Source organism: Oryza sativa, chromosome 1 (assembly GCF_034140825.1).
Source record: "Oryza sativa Japonica Group chromosome 1, ASM3414082v1".
Taxonomy (NCBI): domain Eukaryota; kingdom Viridiplantae; phylum Streptophyta; class Magnoliopsida; order Poales; family Poaceae; genus Oryza; species Oryza sativa.
In genome coordinates this window covers 5413598-5431133 of record NC_089035.1, presented here as the reverse complement: position 1 = coordinate 5431133, position 17536 = coordinate 5413598, and the positions used below count along the sequence as shown (strand labels likewise).

The 17536-nt window shown below is 41.2% G+C and overlaps 2 protein-coding genes and 1 non-coding gene across 16 annotated transcripts; 1 reads left to right on the top strand and 2 right to left on the bottom strand.

Annotated features, from left to right (window-relative positions):
* Positions 1 to 1013: 1013 nt before the first annotated feature.
* Positions 1014 to 4620, bottom strand: LOC9272131 (uncharacterized). Of its 9 annotated transcripts, XR_010741763.1 has the most exons (7): positions 4384 to 4620; positions 3701 to 3941; positions 3499 to 3586; positions 3208 to 3287; positions 2482 to 2588; positions 1556 to 1646; positions 1014 to 1469 (listed from the first exon to the last, which is right to left on the bottom strand). It is a non-coding gene; the product is annotated as an uncharacterized protein (transcript). The 9 variants fall into 9 exon arrangements; XR_010741766.1 differs by lacking the exon at positions 1556 to 1646; XR_010741760.1 differs by having other exon boundaries at positions 1426 to 1646.
* A 287-nt stretch (positions 4621 to 4907) lies between these two features.
* Positions 4908 to 8152, top strand: LOC4327346 (autophagy-related protein 3). Of its 2 annotated transcripts, none has more exons than XM_015758201.2 (10): positions 4908 to 5319; positions 5408 to 5478; positions 5723 to 5839; positions 5929 to 6098; positions 6199 to 6284; positions 6743 to 6794; positions 6875 to 6940; positions 7424 to 7554; positions 7658 to 7768; positions 7933 to 8152. In XM_015758201.2, the coding sequence occupies exons 1-9, from the start codon at positions 5159 to 5161 to the stop codon at positions 7752 to 7754; spliced, it is 951 nt and encodes a 316-aa protein (XP_015613687.1). In that variant the 5' UTR covers positions 4908 to 5158; the 3' UTR covers positions 7755 to 7768; positions 7933 to 8152. The 2 variants fall into 2 exon arrangements, with proteins under 2 accessions (XP_015613687.1, XP_025879455.1); XM_026023670.2 differs by having other exon boundaries at positions 7914 to 8152.
* An 864-nt stretch (positions 8153 to 9016) lies between these two features.
* On the bottom strand, positions 9017 to 15753 carry LOC4327345 (phosphoribosylaminoimidazole carboxylase, chloroplastic). Of its 5 annotated transcripts, none has more exons than XR_003241179.2 (17): positions 15424 to 15753; positions 15087 to 15302; positions 14861 to 14972; positions 14383 to 14445; positions 14174 to 14312; positions 13903 to 13958; positions 12619 to 12692; positions 12363 to 12510; positions 12102 to 12275; positions 11884 to 11971; positions 11671 to 11784; positions 10955 to 11058; positions 10736 to 10853; positions 10246 to 10340; positions 10002 to 10108; positions 9330 to 9504; positions 9017 to 9226 (listed from the first exon to the last, which is right to left on the bottom strand). XR_003241179.2 is itself a non-coding variant. In XM_015758176.3 (16 exons), the coding sequence occupies exons 1-16, from the start codon at positions 15600 to 15602 to the stop codon at positions 9396 to 9398; spliced, it is 1896 nt and encodes a 631-aa protein (XP_015613662.1). In that variant the 5' UTR covers positions 15603 to 15753; the 3' UTR covers positions 9293 to 9395. The 5 variants fall into 5 exon arrangements, 1 of the variants encoding a protein (XP_015613662.1); XR_003241182.2 differs by having other exon boundaries at positions 9017 to 9221; XR_003241185.2 differs by having other exon boundaries at positions 10955 to 11052.
* Positions 15754 to 17536: the final 1783 nt, after the last annotated feature.

Genomic DNA, 17536 nt, shown 5'->3' with positions numbered 1-17536 from the left:
AGATAAACGGTCAAACATGTTTTAAAAAATCAATGGCGTCAAATATTTAGAGACAGAGGGGGAGTATATTTGTGTTGCAAGTATGTAGTAGCATTCAATTTATAAAAAAAACTTAAGCTGGTGAGTAATGGTAGGCGTCGTCCACAGTAATCTTGCTTGATCCTTAAACCACACATCCAACACATCAACAAATCAATCATATTCGAGCAATTGGGTGAAGTGCTCCAACGGTGCAGGCAAAAACTGCTAAATACACGATGCCCTCGTGTATGCTAAGGTACAAAAAGATGGCCACCCCTACAACTAGCACACATACACACGAACAACAACTAATAACAACTCAGCATGGGCATCACTGATAGCAACACAGCAATATATAATCGAAAATGCTATACACACGACTATGACGTACGACTCTTGTCCGACCAGCTCTTAGCTGCTAATTGCCCTTGCCCACATGGAGAGAAGCTGGTCTGCGTGGAGCGAAACGATTGGCAGATGAGGTTGGGTCGGATGGGAGTCGGACGTATAGCAGTGCTGATATATAATAGCGTCCAGTGTTAATTGATTAGTAGCAGTGCTCGTAAAGCAGTGTCACGCATGCCATGGCACGGGTGTTTCGCCTACATTATACTCCTTCCGTTTCAAAATGTTTGACGCCGTTGACTTTTTAGCACATGTTTAACCGTTCGTCTTATTCAAAAAATTTAAGTAATTATTAATTCTTTTCATATCATTTGATTCATTGTTAAATATATTTTTATGTAGACATATAATTTTACATATTTCACAAAAGTTTTTGAATAAGACGAACAGTCAAACATGTACTAAAAAGTCAACGGTGTCAAACATTTCGAAACGGAGGGAGCACTATGTGAACATAGCGAGCAAAAAAAAAAAGCAAGAGATGATCAATCGATATCGTCTCCCGTGATCGCCATTAATTACTGATCAAATTGAGAATGGAAAGAACTAATTAAGCTTCTTGCCTGCAGGCAATTGGCATGCATCCATGATGACTTAATCTGTTGCAAGATTGATTTGGAATGCCCATGTCATGACATATCAGAGTGATCTTGATTGTAATCAATCATTTCATACACAAGAGTGTGCCACTGTGCGAGCTGGTAGTTGGAAAGAAAAGTTGGCTCGCAGCAGTGCAGAGAGCCATAAGGTTCATGTATGCTCTTGCTGGCCTGATTTCATCCATGCAAAGTTTGGGACGCAAGCAACACATGCATCTTGCGAGATGGATCATGGTGATGATTCTACCAAAGATCTTGTTCATGCATCTCAGGAAATCCTTTTCGCAACACTATTCAGTTGCAATGTTTATCTGTAGTCACGATTTGTGCTGGCGCGGCAGTCGTCACGCTTCATCAGGAAATTGCTAATAAAGCATGATACTCCACAGGTTCTCGATTCTTTTTCTTTTTTCAGAACTCGTTAAAATTGGTTGATTTTTTTCCCTGAAACATCATCATAAGATCCGCATGAACATTTCAGGCATCCTCTAAAACAAACATTTCAGGCAGGCATGTTGTTACAGTTATACAAGCAAAGTTTTATGATACTGAGATGCTCATGCGCCGTGCTTCGTTAACATCTTTCACTTTGTAAGTCGGCACGCCCTCTCCAGGCCTCCACTAAAGAAAACCAAATTTCAATGAGCGGAGAAATTTATAAATTAGCGAGAAAAAAGAGAAAAGAATGAAAAGGATTTTAAGAATGTGCCACAACCATGGGTCAATCTGCTTATGTCAACACTGGATCAAAAAGAATGACAATACAATGGGCAGGCAGGGATCAATGCTTCTTCAAGTATAGCTTAGTATATTCCTCCCAACCTAGTTCCTCAAGCCTTTTTGCTTTCTCCAACACCATATCCCTCAGATCATGCTGGCATTCAGTTGCCCTGAAAGCAAGTCGGGTGCTAACATCTACTTTTTATGAGGCAACTTAATTAGCCTACATCAGACAGGTGTAGTGTAACAACTGAAAATAGGTCCCTAACTGAAAACATGCTAGCCAAATAATCACTTGTGCTCCCAGACAATGTAACTAGGTTTTCAGCAGGTCAAGGCAAAATGAGAAAGTTGTACTGATGACTAATGACCTACTGCAAATTTCGAGCAACTGTAACGTAACATTGATCATTCTTTTCGAACAGATTGATCAATTGAGAACTTTTTTCATGATTCTACATTTCTACTGACTAGCTTTGTTGGCAATTTGGTACATTACCAAAGGTCTCATCAGTCTACTCAGTTACTCACTGGCTTGCTGCAGCCTGGCAGATATCAGCTCAAACCACTGCTTATGTATAACTCCAGGAATTAAGGAATTAACATATGTGAGCCAGGTCGAACATATGCAACTTACTGCTATGAGGTATCTATTATCAATTGCATACATACATACAGTTACCCTAAGCAAACTTCGAAATTTGCAGGAGAATTGCAAAAAAAGAAGAAATCATACTTGTCCCCCAACTCAGGATCTCTTGAGGCCAGCATCCTAACTGCCAATAAACCTGCATTTTCTGCATTTCCAATTGCAACAGTAGCAACAGGAATACTTTTCGACATCTGTCAAATTAGTGAGAGTATCAGCACCAGAATCAACTCCGTTGGGATAAAAACAAAAGCAGGCCGTTCCAATAGAGATCATGAGTAGACCAACTGTTTTAGTGTTAAATGATTTAATCACTAGTTTCTCTCTGGGCTTTCCGCTTCATTAGTTAAAAAAGAAAAAAAAATGCTTGTGGTACCAAATGCTTATATTAAAGAATAGCAATAGGTAGGTCAAATAACAACACTTATTAATGGGATTTTGAACCCAGCAGGTGCGCCACCCTCACTCTAGCTTCCAATTCATATATGTAACAAAGCAACTGTGGCTTGTATCCTTCTCTTTTCATCAGCCCTTCCTCCATCTAGCATGTGTTCTTAACGGCACTAACCACCTACAATGCCCGGCAACACAGAAGCCTTGAATCCATCAGGTGGCCAGTGTATGAATCAGCCACTCGATTGATAATCTAGTGCAATATAATTATATATTATCTGCTATTATACAGAACCATGTAGATCCAAAAGGAAAAAGGAATTGGTAAATTACCAAAATCTGTAAATCTCTTCTCGGAGCTACATCATCAATGATAAACAGGGGGAAAATGCTCTAGTGATAGGGAGATCACCAACGCACCTGTTAGTACTCTAGTGAATGCGTCCGTCATGTCAGGACCTATCTTTGTCTTTCCCCTTTTCCCCCTTATCCAGTATCTCCTGCAATGAGGTCCTCAAGGCATGGAACATCATCAAACATGTCAGACGAAGGAGCTTCACCTCAAAAACTATTCACCCCACAAGCTCATGGCAAATCAGCTTACCCTAGGATCTATGGGAATATCGATGAAGGAAATACCAGCAATTCACAAAGAGAATTTGGCATAAACAATAAACAAACATACTATTTATTAGTTCTGTACGCTCATACCTCTGTTTGCATACAGTATGGCTAGTGATGCGTTGCTTATTCATATTATTTACAACTTTCGGCTTCATTTTCTTGACCTTTATCAGAACTGCAGCAAAAGAAACACATAAAGATCAACATATTTTTCCTGGGCAAAGAACAAAATAGAAGAAGTTGTGCATTTACTGATTTGCAATGACCACAAAAAAAATCAACCGGTTACCGGCAAAGCATGTCACATTGGGTAAGGAGAAGAAGACGGCGTCTGTGAGAGCTCATCGCCTTCGTCAGCATCACCATGACAACACCAGCGCTAGCTCCATCCATGACCGCGGCTACTCGAACTGCTCCATCTGCGCTTGCGCCTCGGTGGCCAAGCCTCGGTCTGCAAAATTCTTATGTAGAACAATGTCTGACTTCGCTTCAGCTAGTGAATCCCTCAGGTTCTGGGCTTGTGCAGGCCCCTGAAAAAGCAAAGGTAACTCTGTTATGCACAATACAAGTGGGTTTTCTTGTCCTGAACCCGAGTAGCATGAGAAATCCATGTAAAAAAATAAATTGACAACCCATTCACCACATTGGTCACATCAATTTGTTCGTTATTCAAGCAATTTGTTGTGCAATTGATCAATTAGTGATTGGAAAATGTCACATGTGGGACACTGATCATCTAAATGAAACGGGAAAATAAGTTTGAAGACAAGAAAGAAAACGATTATTTTTTTAAGACAATCATTCATACTCCGTATTTGCTTGATGGCCTTAAACGCCTAGGGAAGCAGCGGGAACAGGTTCCTCCCACCCCTCACTATAATATATACTGTGACACAATCAATTCAGCGAGATAAACAAACCCCCAAAGAGAGAACAAATCCAAAAGGGAGAAGGGATGCAAGCAGAGCGAACCTCCTCCTCGTGGCCGGCGAGGAAGACCTTCTCCTTGTTGAAGATAGATGTCTCGAAGTCGAGCGACGTCATGGCGGCGCCGCATGGCAGTGACCGCGCGGCGGCGAGCGGCGCGCAGGCGGCATATGAGACCGGGAAGGAGACGCTGACCGGCGCACGGGGGTGGTCCGATCCTCATCCCCCGACCACATGGAGGCCGGAGACGGCGGCGACAGAGGGAGAGGGGAAAGGTGTTTTGCGAAAAAACCCCTCGGCCTTCACATTTTCAAGCGCAGTCCTAGTTCGCGTTGTTTCCTCTCTTCTTCCCGGGGAATATCCGGCTTTAGTAAGGGCTTAAACTTAAAATAACATCTCAGAGGTAGGTACTGTTCGTGAGGGATCTAGATCGAATTTCACATAAACTCAAGTCCTATTTCGTTTTCAAGAGATTAATTAATTTTCTCAACTTTGCAAGGGCAGTCAGTTTTAAAAGCCGTGGAGTACTCCAGTAGTATATCTTCCCCTTCCCCTTGCGTAAGGAAAACGAAAATCTTAAAATCTCCTCCCCGTCTCTGACTCATCTTCTAGATCAGCTCTTCTCCTCCTTAATTTCAGAGCCTTAACCTCTCTCTTAATTTCAGTTTGTTTGTTCGTTCGTTCCCCCAAAAAATTTGGATCCGCCTCTGCAGATTGGTGCCTTCCTTCCGCTGGAGGCAACCCCCCCCCCCCTCCCTTGTACGCTTCGTCTTCGTCTCCGGCGACGAGCGGAAGCAAACCTTCTCCGGCGAGCAGCAGGATGCAGGTGAAGCAGAAGGTGTACGAGCTCTACAAGGGGACGGTGGAGCGGGTCACGGGCCCGCGCACCGTGTCGGCCTTCCTCGACAAGGGCGTCCTCTCCGTCCCCGAGTTCATCCTCGCCGGCGACAACCTCGTCTCCAAGTGCCCCACCTGGTCCTGGTAGCTCTCTCCTCCCCTCCGTTGCTCCCCCTCAATTGCTGGGTTTGGGTTTGGGTTTGGGTGGCGTCTCATCGATCCCCCTGTGTAGGGAGGCGGGCGATCCGAGCAAGAGGAAGCCGTATCTCCCACCTGACAAGCAATTTCTCGTCACCAGGAACGGTATGCTGATTCTGGATTGCTTCTATTTCATCTTGTACATGCGATGGAATGGAATGCTGCATTGGGTGGCATGATTGTTATGCTTAGTTTCCACTTCCTAGTGGTCTTGATTAGGCCACCATGTTTTGGAATGCTATATTGGAGGATAACAACTAGTAAAGTTCGGTTTCCTTCGTGTTTTAGTTGAAACGGTTTGAATTTGATATATGTCTCATTGTAATTGAAATTTTGGTTCTGCTTGCAGTGCCTTGCCTAAGACGTGCTGTTTCGCTTGAAGAAGAGTATGATGCAGCAGGAGCTGAGGTAGTTCTCGGTGATGATGAGGACGGTGAAGGCTGGCTTGCCACACATGGAGTGCAAGGTTGACCTCTCAGAATGCCTTGTTTCAGTGTTTCGCGCACTCTCTTTTGTATAGGCTAAACTCCCTTTTGTTCTGTTGGTAATGTATAGCATCAAAGCAAGAAGAGGAGGAAGACATACCATCGATGGATACATTGGATATAGGGAAAACTGAAGGGATAAAGTCTATTCCCTCATATTTCAGTGCTGGTAAGAAGGCTGAAGAAGAGGAGGATATACCAGACATGGACACTTATGAAGACTCAGGGAATGATTCAGTGGTAAGAAAGGCTGTGATCCTTTCTTCGATGTGGTTAAGGAAGGCTCATAATGTTCATAGTCATTACTGATTCCAGCTTTGCCTTCGTCATCTTATTTTAGGCTACCGCTCAACCTTCATATTTTGTCGCAGAAGAGCCTGAAGATGACAACATCCTTCGTACTAGGACATATGACGTTAGCATCACGTAAGCTCTTTTATTTGATCTTCATGCTTTTTAAGTCTTTTGTTAGTTGGTTAGTATTAGTTGCCTTATTATGTGTTATTAGTTTCCATATTATCTTCCTCCTCTTTCTGAGTCTGTATATGTTTACACAGAACTTCTATAGACATTACCAGGATTTATCTTCAATCACATGTTCTTTCGACCATCCAAGTTTTATATTTTGCATATCTGCTCCTCGGCACTTAAATATAGCACATAACACACTATCTGTGAACAATGAATCGTAGTTGGCATTATATGCCTTGATTTCAAAGTATTTGCATGTACAACATTGTGCAAGTGATATTGCTGTTGTCTTGAACTTCTCCCTGTTGCTTCTGAGCAATGATGTTGTCCTCTTGGTTATTTTTTATTTGCCATAGTATTGTGTGCCTCAGTCTTCTAGTTTAAGAAAGTAACAAGTAGTTCTCTTATTTCAGATATGACAAATATTACCAAACCCCACGTGTCTGGCTTACCGGATATGATGAGGTAAGTCATTTTGCCATTAGAAGTGTCTTGTTGCAGTCCTGAAGATGAAGTTGATTCATTTAATTTTATTGTTGTTGCAGTCAAGAATGCCACTAAAGCCTGAACTTGTGTTTGAAGATATCAGCCAAGATCATGCACGGAAGACGGTACTTTCATTCATTTTAGTATTTGCTATTGACATGTAAAATGAAACATGAATCAACTTGAACTGGATTGGTTCACCAATATCCTTAATTTTGTTAGTACTGCTTATATTTTGAACCGAGCCTTTCAATGTCATAGAGTACACCACTACGCATTAAGCCAATGAAAAGTATTTGAAGTATTCATTTTTTAAAAAATATTTTATATCAGTAATGTCTCCAGAAATTAGATTTTGCAATGGTAGCATACCGGAATTATTGGCCTCCTTTCTATCCTTTTACTGTCATTTTCTGTCATTCTCACAACTTAGAAGTGTTTGTCTGTAATGATGGTTCCTGTATTTTAAGCCATATACATCATGCCACACAGTTCGATAAATTTCAAGGTTCAGTGTTAGCTCCTTTGTGGATTGCAACAAACCACTAGTTAAGTCATCTACTACACATTGCATGTTGATGACACTAAAGTGGATTGTGTTGCCACAGGTGACTATTGAAGACCATCCTCACTTGTCAGCAGGCAAGCATGCTTCAGTGCATCCATGCAAACATGCTGCTGTGATGAAAAAGATCATTGATGTTCTAATGTCTCAAGGAGTTGAACCAGAAGTTGACAAGTAATATTATCTACAGAGATACCTTTTGCTGACTGCCTGGATGATCAAAAGCAGTACATCTCTTTGTTGGCTGGCCTGTAACTTGTGTTTCTCTTTTGGACAGGTACCTTTTCATATTTTTGAAGTTTATGGCCTCAGTCATACCCACTATTGAATATGACTACACTATGGACTTCGATCTGGGCAGCACAAGCAGATGATTTGTTAATTGAAGGTATGCACAATCCTCTTATAATCTGGCATGCATTCTTTCTATATATATGGAACAACTACCTGTCCAGTTTTGCTCATGGAATTGAAGGGAGACTACATGTCACTCTTGACCATGCTACCAACTGTTTGTACACTGACGTGGATAGCAATTTGATGTTGCGACAGGAAAGGGAAAGATCCTGTAGAAGGTGTACCAAGGCTTATCATGGTGCCCCAAATAATCATTGCTTGTTGGAAAGAATTGTATATGCAATATGTGCGTGCATGTGTGCTCATTCGTTTGGAAAGTAACTGGAAACAATGCAGAAACATCAGGGCTGATTTGCCATGTACATGTAACACTACATACCCGTTTCACTTGAATTCGTTTGCCTTCCAGATTGAATCCATCTGTTCTTAGATACACGTTGAGTATGCCAGTCTTGCCCCTCTCTTGCACAATTTGGCTTGATATGGGCTGCACATTTGTATCCCTGATGCCAACTAGATGAATACGCGCGGCTTCAAGCCGCGCCCATCAAATGTGTACATAGTAGCCAAAAAAAATTCAAAAAACGGAGAAATACGGAATGTAATTCAAAAAATTCAAAAATGTGTACATAGTCCTAAAGCAGTATCACGCATGCCATGGCACGTGTGTTTCGCCTACGTCATACTATGTGAACATAATAGCGAGAGAAAAAAAGCAAGAGATGATCACTCGTATCGTCTCCCGTGATGGCCATTAATTACTGATCAAATTGAGAATGGAAAGAACCTAATTAAGCTTCTTGTGCCTGGCAATTGGCATGCATCCATGATGACTTAATCTTGTTGCGAGATCGATTTGGAATGCCCATGTCATGACATCAGAGGGATCTTGGTTGTAATCAATCATTTCATACACAAGTGTGGCACTGTGCACAAGAGTGTGGCACTGTGCGAGCTGGATTTGCTTTGCATCGGAGCTGGTAGTTGGAAAGAAAAGTTGGCTCGCAGCAGTGCAGAGCGCCAAAAGGTTCGTGTATCCTCTTGCTGGCCTGATTTTATCCATGCAAAGTTTGGGACGCAAGCAACACATGCATCTTGCGAGATGGATCATGGTGATGATTCTACCAAAGATCTTGTTCATGCATCTCAGGAAATAGAGATGAGTGTGTGATATCCTTTTCGCAACACTATTCAGTTGCAATGTTTATCTGTAGTCACGATTTGTGCTGGCGCGGCAGTCGTCACGCTTCATCAGGAAATTGCTAATAAAACATGATACTTTAGGGACTCAATTCTTTTTTTTTTCAGAACTCGTTAAAATTGGTTGATTTTTTTCCCTGAAATATCATCATAAGATCCACATGAACATTTCAGGCAGGCATGTTGTTACAGTTATACAAGCAAAGCTTTCTGCTACTGAGATGCTCATGCGCCGTGTTTCGTCGACATCTTTCACTTCGTAAGTCGGCACGCCCTCTCCAGGCCTCCACTAAAGAAAACCAAATTTCAATGAGCGAAGAAATTTATAAATTAGCGAGAAAAAAGACACTATGCAGAAAAGAATGAAAAGGATTTTAAGAATTTGCCACAACCATGGACCATATCTGCTTATGTCAACACTGGATCAAAAAGAATGTCAATTAAACGGGCAGCAGAGATCAATGCTTCTTCAAGTATAGCTCGGTATATTCCTCCCAACCTAGTTCCTCGAGCCTTTTTGCTTTCTCCAACACCATATCCCTCAGATCATGCTGGTATTCAGTTGCCCTGAAAGCAATAGCATACATCAGACAGGCGTAGTGTAACAACTGAAAACATGCTAGCCAAATAAATAATCACTTGTGCTCCCTGACAACGAAACCAGGTTTACAGCAGGTCAAGGCAAAATGAGAAAGTTCTACTGATGACTAATGACCTACTGCAAATTTCGAGCACCTGTAACGTAACATTGATCATTCTTTTCAAACAGATTGATCAATTGGGAACTTTTCATGATTCTACATTTCTACTGACTAGCTTTTGTTGGCAATATGGTACATTACCAAAGGTCTCATCAGTCTCTACTCACTGGCTTGCTGCAGCCTGCAAGATATCAGCTCAAACCACTGCCTATGTATAACCCCAGGAATTAACATATGCGAGCCAGGTCGAACATATGCAACTTACTGCTGGGAGGTGTCTATTATCAATTGCATACAGACATACAGTTACACTAACCAAACTTCAAAATTTGCAGGACAATTGCAGAAAAGAAGAAATCATACTTGTCCCCCAACTCAGGATCTCTTGAGGCCAGCATCCTAACTGCCAATAAACCTGCATTTTCCGCATTTCCAATTGCAACAGTAGCAACAGGAATACCTTTCGGCATCTGTCAAATTAGTGAGAGTATCAACACCAGAATCTACAGGAATACCTTTCCAATTGCAACAGTAACTGTTGTAACTTTTGATTGTGTATGACGCACACTACAATTCTGCTTTTTAATGAAAGACTTAGAATACTCACCTGGACAATAGATAGGAGGGAATCAGTTCCATGTAAAGATGAAGTCATGATGGGTACTCCTATTACTGGGACAGAAGTCAATGAAGCCACCATCCCTGAACCAAAAATAGTTTTTTTTATATATTATCATTCATTAATCAAGATGGATTGTGAATAATTTTCTTTATAAAATAAGCGTTTGGTCTACATTTCCAACATCGAACCCATTATCCAAACGTGTGTTGCATCCATTTCAGCAACTCAAGCACAGGGTGAAACTAGCACTTGCTACTTGCTACAATAGAACACAATGAAATGATCCAGTTATATAGCATTCCTTATTACTCAGTTTGGAAGAAAAATACAGCAAGAATTGATGCTCGAAATGAAATGAGTCCAAGTACCATAATCTAGACAAAACACAAGTGTACCAGTATGCACATAATTTGGTCTTGAACTAATATGAAGTATTATGATGCATTCATGCATGTGTTTTTTCTGTCACACTTGCCTGGTAAGTGAGCCGCTCCACCTGCACCTGCAATTATGACCTCTAAGCCTCTTTCTTTAGTAGATAATGCATAATGGTACATCCTCTCTGGTGTACGATGAGCCGAAACAATTGTAAGCTACAAAATTCGACAGTCAATCATTTTGCATCCTTAGAAAATTTTGACTTAGCATGTAAACATTTCATAACTTGTCAATGGAAGGGTTTCAGAGATCAAACCTCAAAAGGTATGTTGAATTTCTTCAATACTACTGCAGCATCTTTCATGACAGGAAGATCAGAATCAGAACCCATTATTATTGCAGCACGAGGTTTAACTGCAACTAGTACAATATTATTATACTTTGTCAGCCCATTGGTATGAAGAACATGAAAGGACTTTTTAGAAAGTAAAGTGGGTCAGAAGGTGGCACAACAAAGCATGATTAGTTTTACCATGGCAGATAAAACAACAACGGTGAGCATCAAACAGAGTTACCTATGATTTAGACAAACCATATAATTTGCTGTGTGCATGGATATCTATCAATTAAATCCTTGTCAGGCCTCAACTGTATTCTCAGACTTGGATGTTCTAAATAGATGATTCAGAATACACATGCCTCCTACAGTCTCTTTCCATCCTGACAGGTTATTCTTTCTTCATTTGGCTAAAATAGATCCTATTAAAATCTACTGCCCATTCCAAGCTACTATTTTGCAACTCCCAGAGAACAGGATGCTCCTTAATTGAAAATAAATAAAAATGCCCTTGTAATAACTAAAGTTGGTGAAAACAGCTCAACAAAATTGAACTTCACCATTTACAATCCTAGGCCAAACAAAAGGTTATGGTGCTGCACTACACAGCAATCCTGAAGATACTTTATTAACTACCACTATCAACGGGGAAGTTAACAAAGATCAGAATTACAAACATCATGTGATAATCTAACCTTTCTTGGGGTCATATGCGTCTCTTTGCAGCAACTTATCTAAGCGTGCTTTTACACTGTACTTTGAAGGCCCCACAATTGTAATATGGCCCATCTTTCTCTGCTTCCGTATTTCTGAAAGAAAAAGAAACAATTTTATAAACAGCAACATGAAAATCAAGAAGCAGGCACGTTCATTTTCTGTAGCACCATCAGATGAGTATGTGAACCAACCTGGTTTTGCATACCAATGGACAGATGCACCTGAAATGTCCAAAGCTCTCTCAATCAACTGATGAGCTTGAGTAAATCCTGCCTCACCCTATATCATAAATTATCAATGCCAATAAAGGTAACTGGATAATGTAACAGGAATATGGAAACCTAATTATCCACATTCAACATGGCCCAAATAGCAAGGATAAGTAAAAAGATAGTGTTGCAATAGTTACCTCATCCTCACCCAGGATGTTGTACATTATTGATGCAGGCGCTTTCATTGAAGGATCACCAAGAGGAAGGCCAAGAATAGCACGTAAATGTTGCTCATATTGCGAGGTATAACATGACTCAATTGTGTGATGCCCACTGTTGTGAGGCCTTGGAGCTACTTCATTCAATAAAACCTAGTGAAATTATCAACATGGGTATAAATATGCCAACACCACTCAAGAAGGATTAAAACTTATGATACAGGTATGTTCCCAGCAAACCTGATTATCTTGTGTTAAAAATAATTCTACAGCGAAAACACCAGCACCTTCCAATGATTTGATAGCCTTTTCAGCTACATTAGTAGCCAACTTCTTTATTTTATCAGGCACCTCGGCAGGAGCCTCAACAACATGGCAGATGTTATCCCTGGATGTTCCAATCTAAGGATTCATATTTTGGGAATTCCAAAGGGCAAAAGCACAACACAGACAATGCCAATCAATAACACAAGGTAATCATAAAAGAAAATCTTACTTGTGGATGGTTTCAACAACAGGATAGCACACCGTAGAACCGTCTCTGCTCCTTGCCACAATGACAGAAAGCTCCTAAAACAAGAAAGAAAGCAACAGACTATAAATAATAGAAGTATCTTAATTCAAAAGGTCATCAACCATAAACCATGACAATGTTGTAAACATTAGAGCAAACAGTTATATTCTTGTCTGATTCTCAAACACGACTCTGAAAACAAAAGGGCAAAATTGCAATTGAGGTACCTGGACTGCTGCATTTTGTCTAATAAAATCTCAATACTTTAAATTTGTTAGCTCAAGTCCCTCAACTACTTGAATATGTTTAATTAGGCCCTTCATTACACCTGCTGTTGATGACAAAATGGCCCATGTGCCAGATACAATACAGGCCTTTGTAGAGTGAATATAGATTTGAAATTTTATGATCTGAAAGATTAGAATATATCCCCCTTTTAGGATGCATCCCCATGTATCTTTTGCAAAATATGGCACGTGTGGTATTGAAAAATACTGAAACAGTTGACCTGCACTGAAACCAACTATATTTATCATGTTGCCAAGTTTCAAAGCCAAATTCACTGTACAAACTAGAAAGTACACGAGCTTGATAGACGAAAGGCAATATTTCGCGGACCTCAAATGCAATTTTGCCATTAAGAAGATACTCCCTCCGTTTCAAAATATAAGATGCCACAATTTTAAGAAAATCAACATTGCAAACCTTGACTAAGAATCAAGCTAACAATATATATGTTTAGTGTCATAGATGTGACATCATTAGACTTGTATTTGAAAGCACTTTTGTATAATGTCAAATTTGTAGTTGTTAATATATTATGAAAGAAATTAATGGCAAACATTTTACATTGGAGACTGTAGAAAACCTATAGGCCTTATATTTTGGAACATAGGGAGTATCATGTAACGAACTTGCAGAAGATATCCTAAAATCAACAGAAAACAAGGAATGCGGCATGACTGTAGAGCCATAGGGGTACCAGGATGTAGCATAATTTACACGATGACCTAGTGACTACACAGGCATATGACCTTAAATCTACTGCCATGTGAACCATGATACTGAAGATGATTTAAATTACAAAAAAAAAGGGCCTAGAAAATTCAAAAATATCTGAATTATGAAACAAATGTGTTAAATTAGCTATAGTGTTTGGTGATCAATCTAATGAGACACTTAAAGAGCGTTAGTTGTCTACTTGACCAAGAGAAATTTAAATTACTAGCTGCCAATTTGACCCAAAAAAATTAAATTGATACTAACCTTTACAAAAGATGTCCACCTCTCAACATACAAGCCATGCTCAAACCCACCAAGAGCTACAAGGGAAAAATGAAAAAAAAAATCCTCATCAGCTCATTTACTTGTACAGCTGAGTGGATCAGCTCATCATCTGTTCAAAAGTATAAGCCACAAATTAACAGCTGAAAAAAATGTCAAATACTACTGTAAACCAAGTAACAGCATCCTTGAGAGAGTATAATTTTAGGAATTCAAATAAAGAAAGCAGCTCCATTAATTTTTATCAACTTACAAGCAACAACAGAAGATAGCTCTTTTTTGTCGTGAGCAACAGCATTTCCACGGCCATCATATGCTAATCTCTTGCTTTTGACCATTAGAGGATAACCAAACATTTCCCCAGCTTTCTCTATGCTACTTAAAGTATCTACCTGGAATGTATTACTTTATTTATATCAGACACTCAATTAGTTTCTAACAAGATAGAAATTAGTGCCTTACTTCCACAAAGTCAGGTAACGGAATTCCAAATTTTGAGAAATGAGTTTTCTGCCTGTACTTGTCCTGAAATAAAACATGGATGCATCAAATGAAGTAGATAAGGATAAAATGGCATATGAAGCAGCAAGCCGTAGCATGAAGATTTTGTATGCAAACTGTACTAAAAAAGAGGTGTCGCCACAAATACAATTTCCAGGTGACACATGGTATGAATGCCATAAAATTTATAAATAACTAAAATGCACAGTAGCAATCTATTTGGAGGAAGTAGGAACAATAGATATGGCCACAACTAATTAACCTAGTTAGCAAAAGTGCTCAGAATGTTAACAGTATGCATAACGCTAGTTAGATAGCACAAGTGCTAACTGTAATTCAAGGTTTCATCTTCACAGTAAAAAGGTACTAAAGATAACTTGTACTAAAATTTAGCAACAACGAAATATAGAGATGGTTAGAACAAGAAGTGAAAGTTTACTTGAATAATCATGATGGTGGAGGCTTTGGGCTCACAATCGATGCCCTGTTTCTCAAGCTTCTCGAGTGTTACAGCGTCGACATGCTCAATTTCCACCGTCAAAACCCCGCACCTAACAGCAACCAAAGGAATTTTTTACAACAGTTTGTAAACCATAAGAGCTTGAAAGTAAACAAGTGTTCTCCGAATGAAGCTTGATAAGAGCTTTGCAACTAGGGGCCACCACCTCTTTGCGAACTCGCTAACCGTGGCGCCATCATTGAAGCTCCCGACGACATGCTCGTGGCAAACCGAGCTCGCCGGGCAGTCCTCGAGGGGATCAAGTATGGCCATCCTGACCCCCATCTGGCTGGCCGCCTGGCACAGCATCTTCCCCAGCTGGCCTCCCCCCAGCACGCCGACGACCGTGTTGGTGACGCCATGCACAGGCTGGTCGCTATGCCTACAAGCACCACACACCAAAAAAAAAAAATCCAATCAGGTGAAAATCCTGCGGCGGCGCCAACGAATGATACAGAAATCGCAACGAACTCGAAGACCAGCAGGGAGAAACGGGCCCTTACCCCTCGGGAGGAGGAGAAGGATGCATGGAGGCGGTGGCGCGCAGCAGCGATAGAGGCGGCAGCGGGGAGGTGGGCCGCGGCGTCCAGGAGGCGCGGCAAGGGTGGGCGGCGGCGAAGGGGAGGGGGGAGGAGGAGGCGGCGGAGGCGTGGGAGGGGGCGCTGAGGAGCCTGGAGTGCATGCTCCCCGGTGGGGTGGGGGGGTGGGAGGCTAGGGTTTAGCGAGGGTTTAGGAGGAGGAGGAGGTGAGGCGCGAGAGGTGGGAGACGGCCGCGCGGAGCGGAGGAGGAGGCGGCGGCGGCGGAGGAAAGCGACGCGTCTGTCTACTCTAGCGCTGTGCTAAAGGCATCTCTGCTTTTTTCTTTGGAGATTTTCTCCTTTTTAAAAATATATTTTTTTATTTGCTGGATAGTATTGTACCTGTACACACAGGCTGTCTTCTTTACTCAATCTTTTCAACTTCACTCATTTTCCACATTCACCTTTCTTAAATTATTAAACCATGTATTTTCTGAAAAATCATATTAATTTATTTTTTAAAAAATAGCTAATACTTAATTAATTATGTGCTAATTAATCACTATGTTTCCAACTCACTCATAGAAACACAGGGTGTGTTTAGTTAACGCCAAAATTGAAAGTTTAATTGAAATTGGAACGATGTAACGGAAAAGTTGTAAGTTTGTGCGTAGAAAAGTTTTGATGTGATGGAAAAATTGAAAGTTCGAAGAAAAAATTAGGAACTAAACTATGCCACAGCCAATAATGCCTCGGACACATAAAACGAATGAACGATCCATACATGCTTGCGCAAAGTTTACATGAAGTTTAAAAACTACAGCAAATTGCGGCTGGTCGATTGTAAGCTTGCAACATAAAAAAAAAAAGAGTACTCCTTATGTCCCAAATCTTAACGTGAAAAGTTACGTATCTTAACTGCTTCCTCCGTTCCAGGTCATAGGACGTCTTGACTAACTGTTTAAAGTTTGACTAAGTTTATAAAGAAAAGTAATAATATTTTTAACCCAAAATAAATTTATGATAAAAATATATGTAATTATTGATTTGACGAAATTAATATAGTATTATAAACTTAAAGCAATTTAACTTTGTCCAATGTCAAACGCCTTGTAACCTCAAACCGAGTGACTGAAACGGAGGGAGTATGAATCAATATATAACGTGTCATATCAACTTATTGCTGTTTATGCTTATTAGTACGATTTACGAGTATGATTGTTGATGCTGCTGCTGCTATTATTATTCTTCCTACCAAACTCAAAAGCATTTACAGATGGGCCGTGTGATCGAGAAGTGAGGAAAAGTCACAAGGCCAACTACGAACTACGAAGGCCGAGAGCGATTATTTGCTGGGGAATAAGTTCACTCTGTGACCTTTAAATGTGATTGAAATCTAACCCGTGACTCTAAACCACAAAACCGGATATCTCAATCCCCCAACTCTTAAAACCGGTGCAATTTAACTTCCTCAGTGATTTTAGAGTGCGGTTTCGCTGACGTGGCGCCTACGTGGCAGTATTGACTAGGTTTTTTTTTTTTGCACGTGGCGTTGATGTGGCGCTTAGGTGGCATTAGAAATAAAAAAAATGTGTGGGACCCATTTGTCATTTTAGTATGGATGGGACCCAGTAACATGTGAGGCCCACATAAACCATGTTCTCCTCATCCTCCCTCTCTTTTTTCTCTTCGGCGAGCGGCGACTGAGAGACGGGGGCCAGCGGCGGCGGCGGAGTGCTGGAGGAACATCAACTCGAGCGCGCCGCAGCACTGGATGTTCACGCCGTGGAGCGCGACGGTGCTCTGCGCCGTGGACGGCTGCAACCATCTCGACTGCCACGGCGGCAACCCCTTCCGCGTGGCGCTGGTGGACATCGACGCCGCGGGAACCACGCACGCCGCCCTTTACTCGTCGGAGACCGAGGCATGGAGCAGCCCGGCCTCCATTGATCACCACCCCGACGACTTCATCCAGGCAAGAAGGCCAAGCGTCCTCGTGGAGAACGCGCTCTACTTCCTCTGCGACAACAACACCAGCATCGTCAAGTTCGACATGGCCACGATGACGCTGTCGGTGGTTTACAAATTTGACAACACA

What these genes read in the sequence shown, in the direction of transcription:
- LOC4327345 (XM_015758176.3), bottom strand. Translation starts at nt 15,602, where the DNA reads ATGCACTCCAGGCTCCTCAGCGCCCCCTCCCACGCCTCCGCCGCCTCC. An exon ending in CCTTCTCCTCCTCCCGAGGG is followed by an intron (nt 15,303 to 15,423) that starts GTAAGGGCCCGT and finishes TGGTGCTTGTAG; the next exon opens with GCATAGCGACCAGCCTGTGC. An exon ending in GTTGTTGAAACCATCCACAA is followed by an intron (nt 12,511 to 12,618) that starts GTAAGATTTTCT and finishes TGGAACATCCAG; the next exon opens with GGATAACATCTGCCATGTTG.
- LOC4327346 (XM_015758201.2), top strand. Translation starts at nt 5,159, where the DNA reads ATGCAGGTGAAGCAGAAGGTGTACGAGCTCTACAAGGGGACGGTGGAG. An exon ending in ATTTCTCGTCACCAGGAACG is followed by an intron (nt 5,479 to 5,722) that starts GTATGCTGATTC and finishes TTCTGCTTGCAG; the next exon opens with TGCCTTGCCTAAGACGTGCT. An exon ending in ACTCAGGGAATGATTCAGTG is followed by an intron (nt 6,099 to 6,198) that starts GTAAGAAAGGCT and finishes ATCTTATTTTAG; the next exon opens with GCTACCGCTCAACCTTCATA.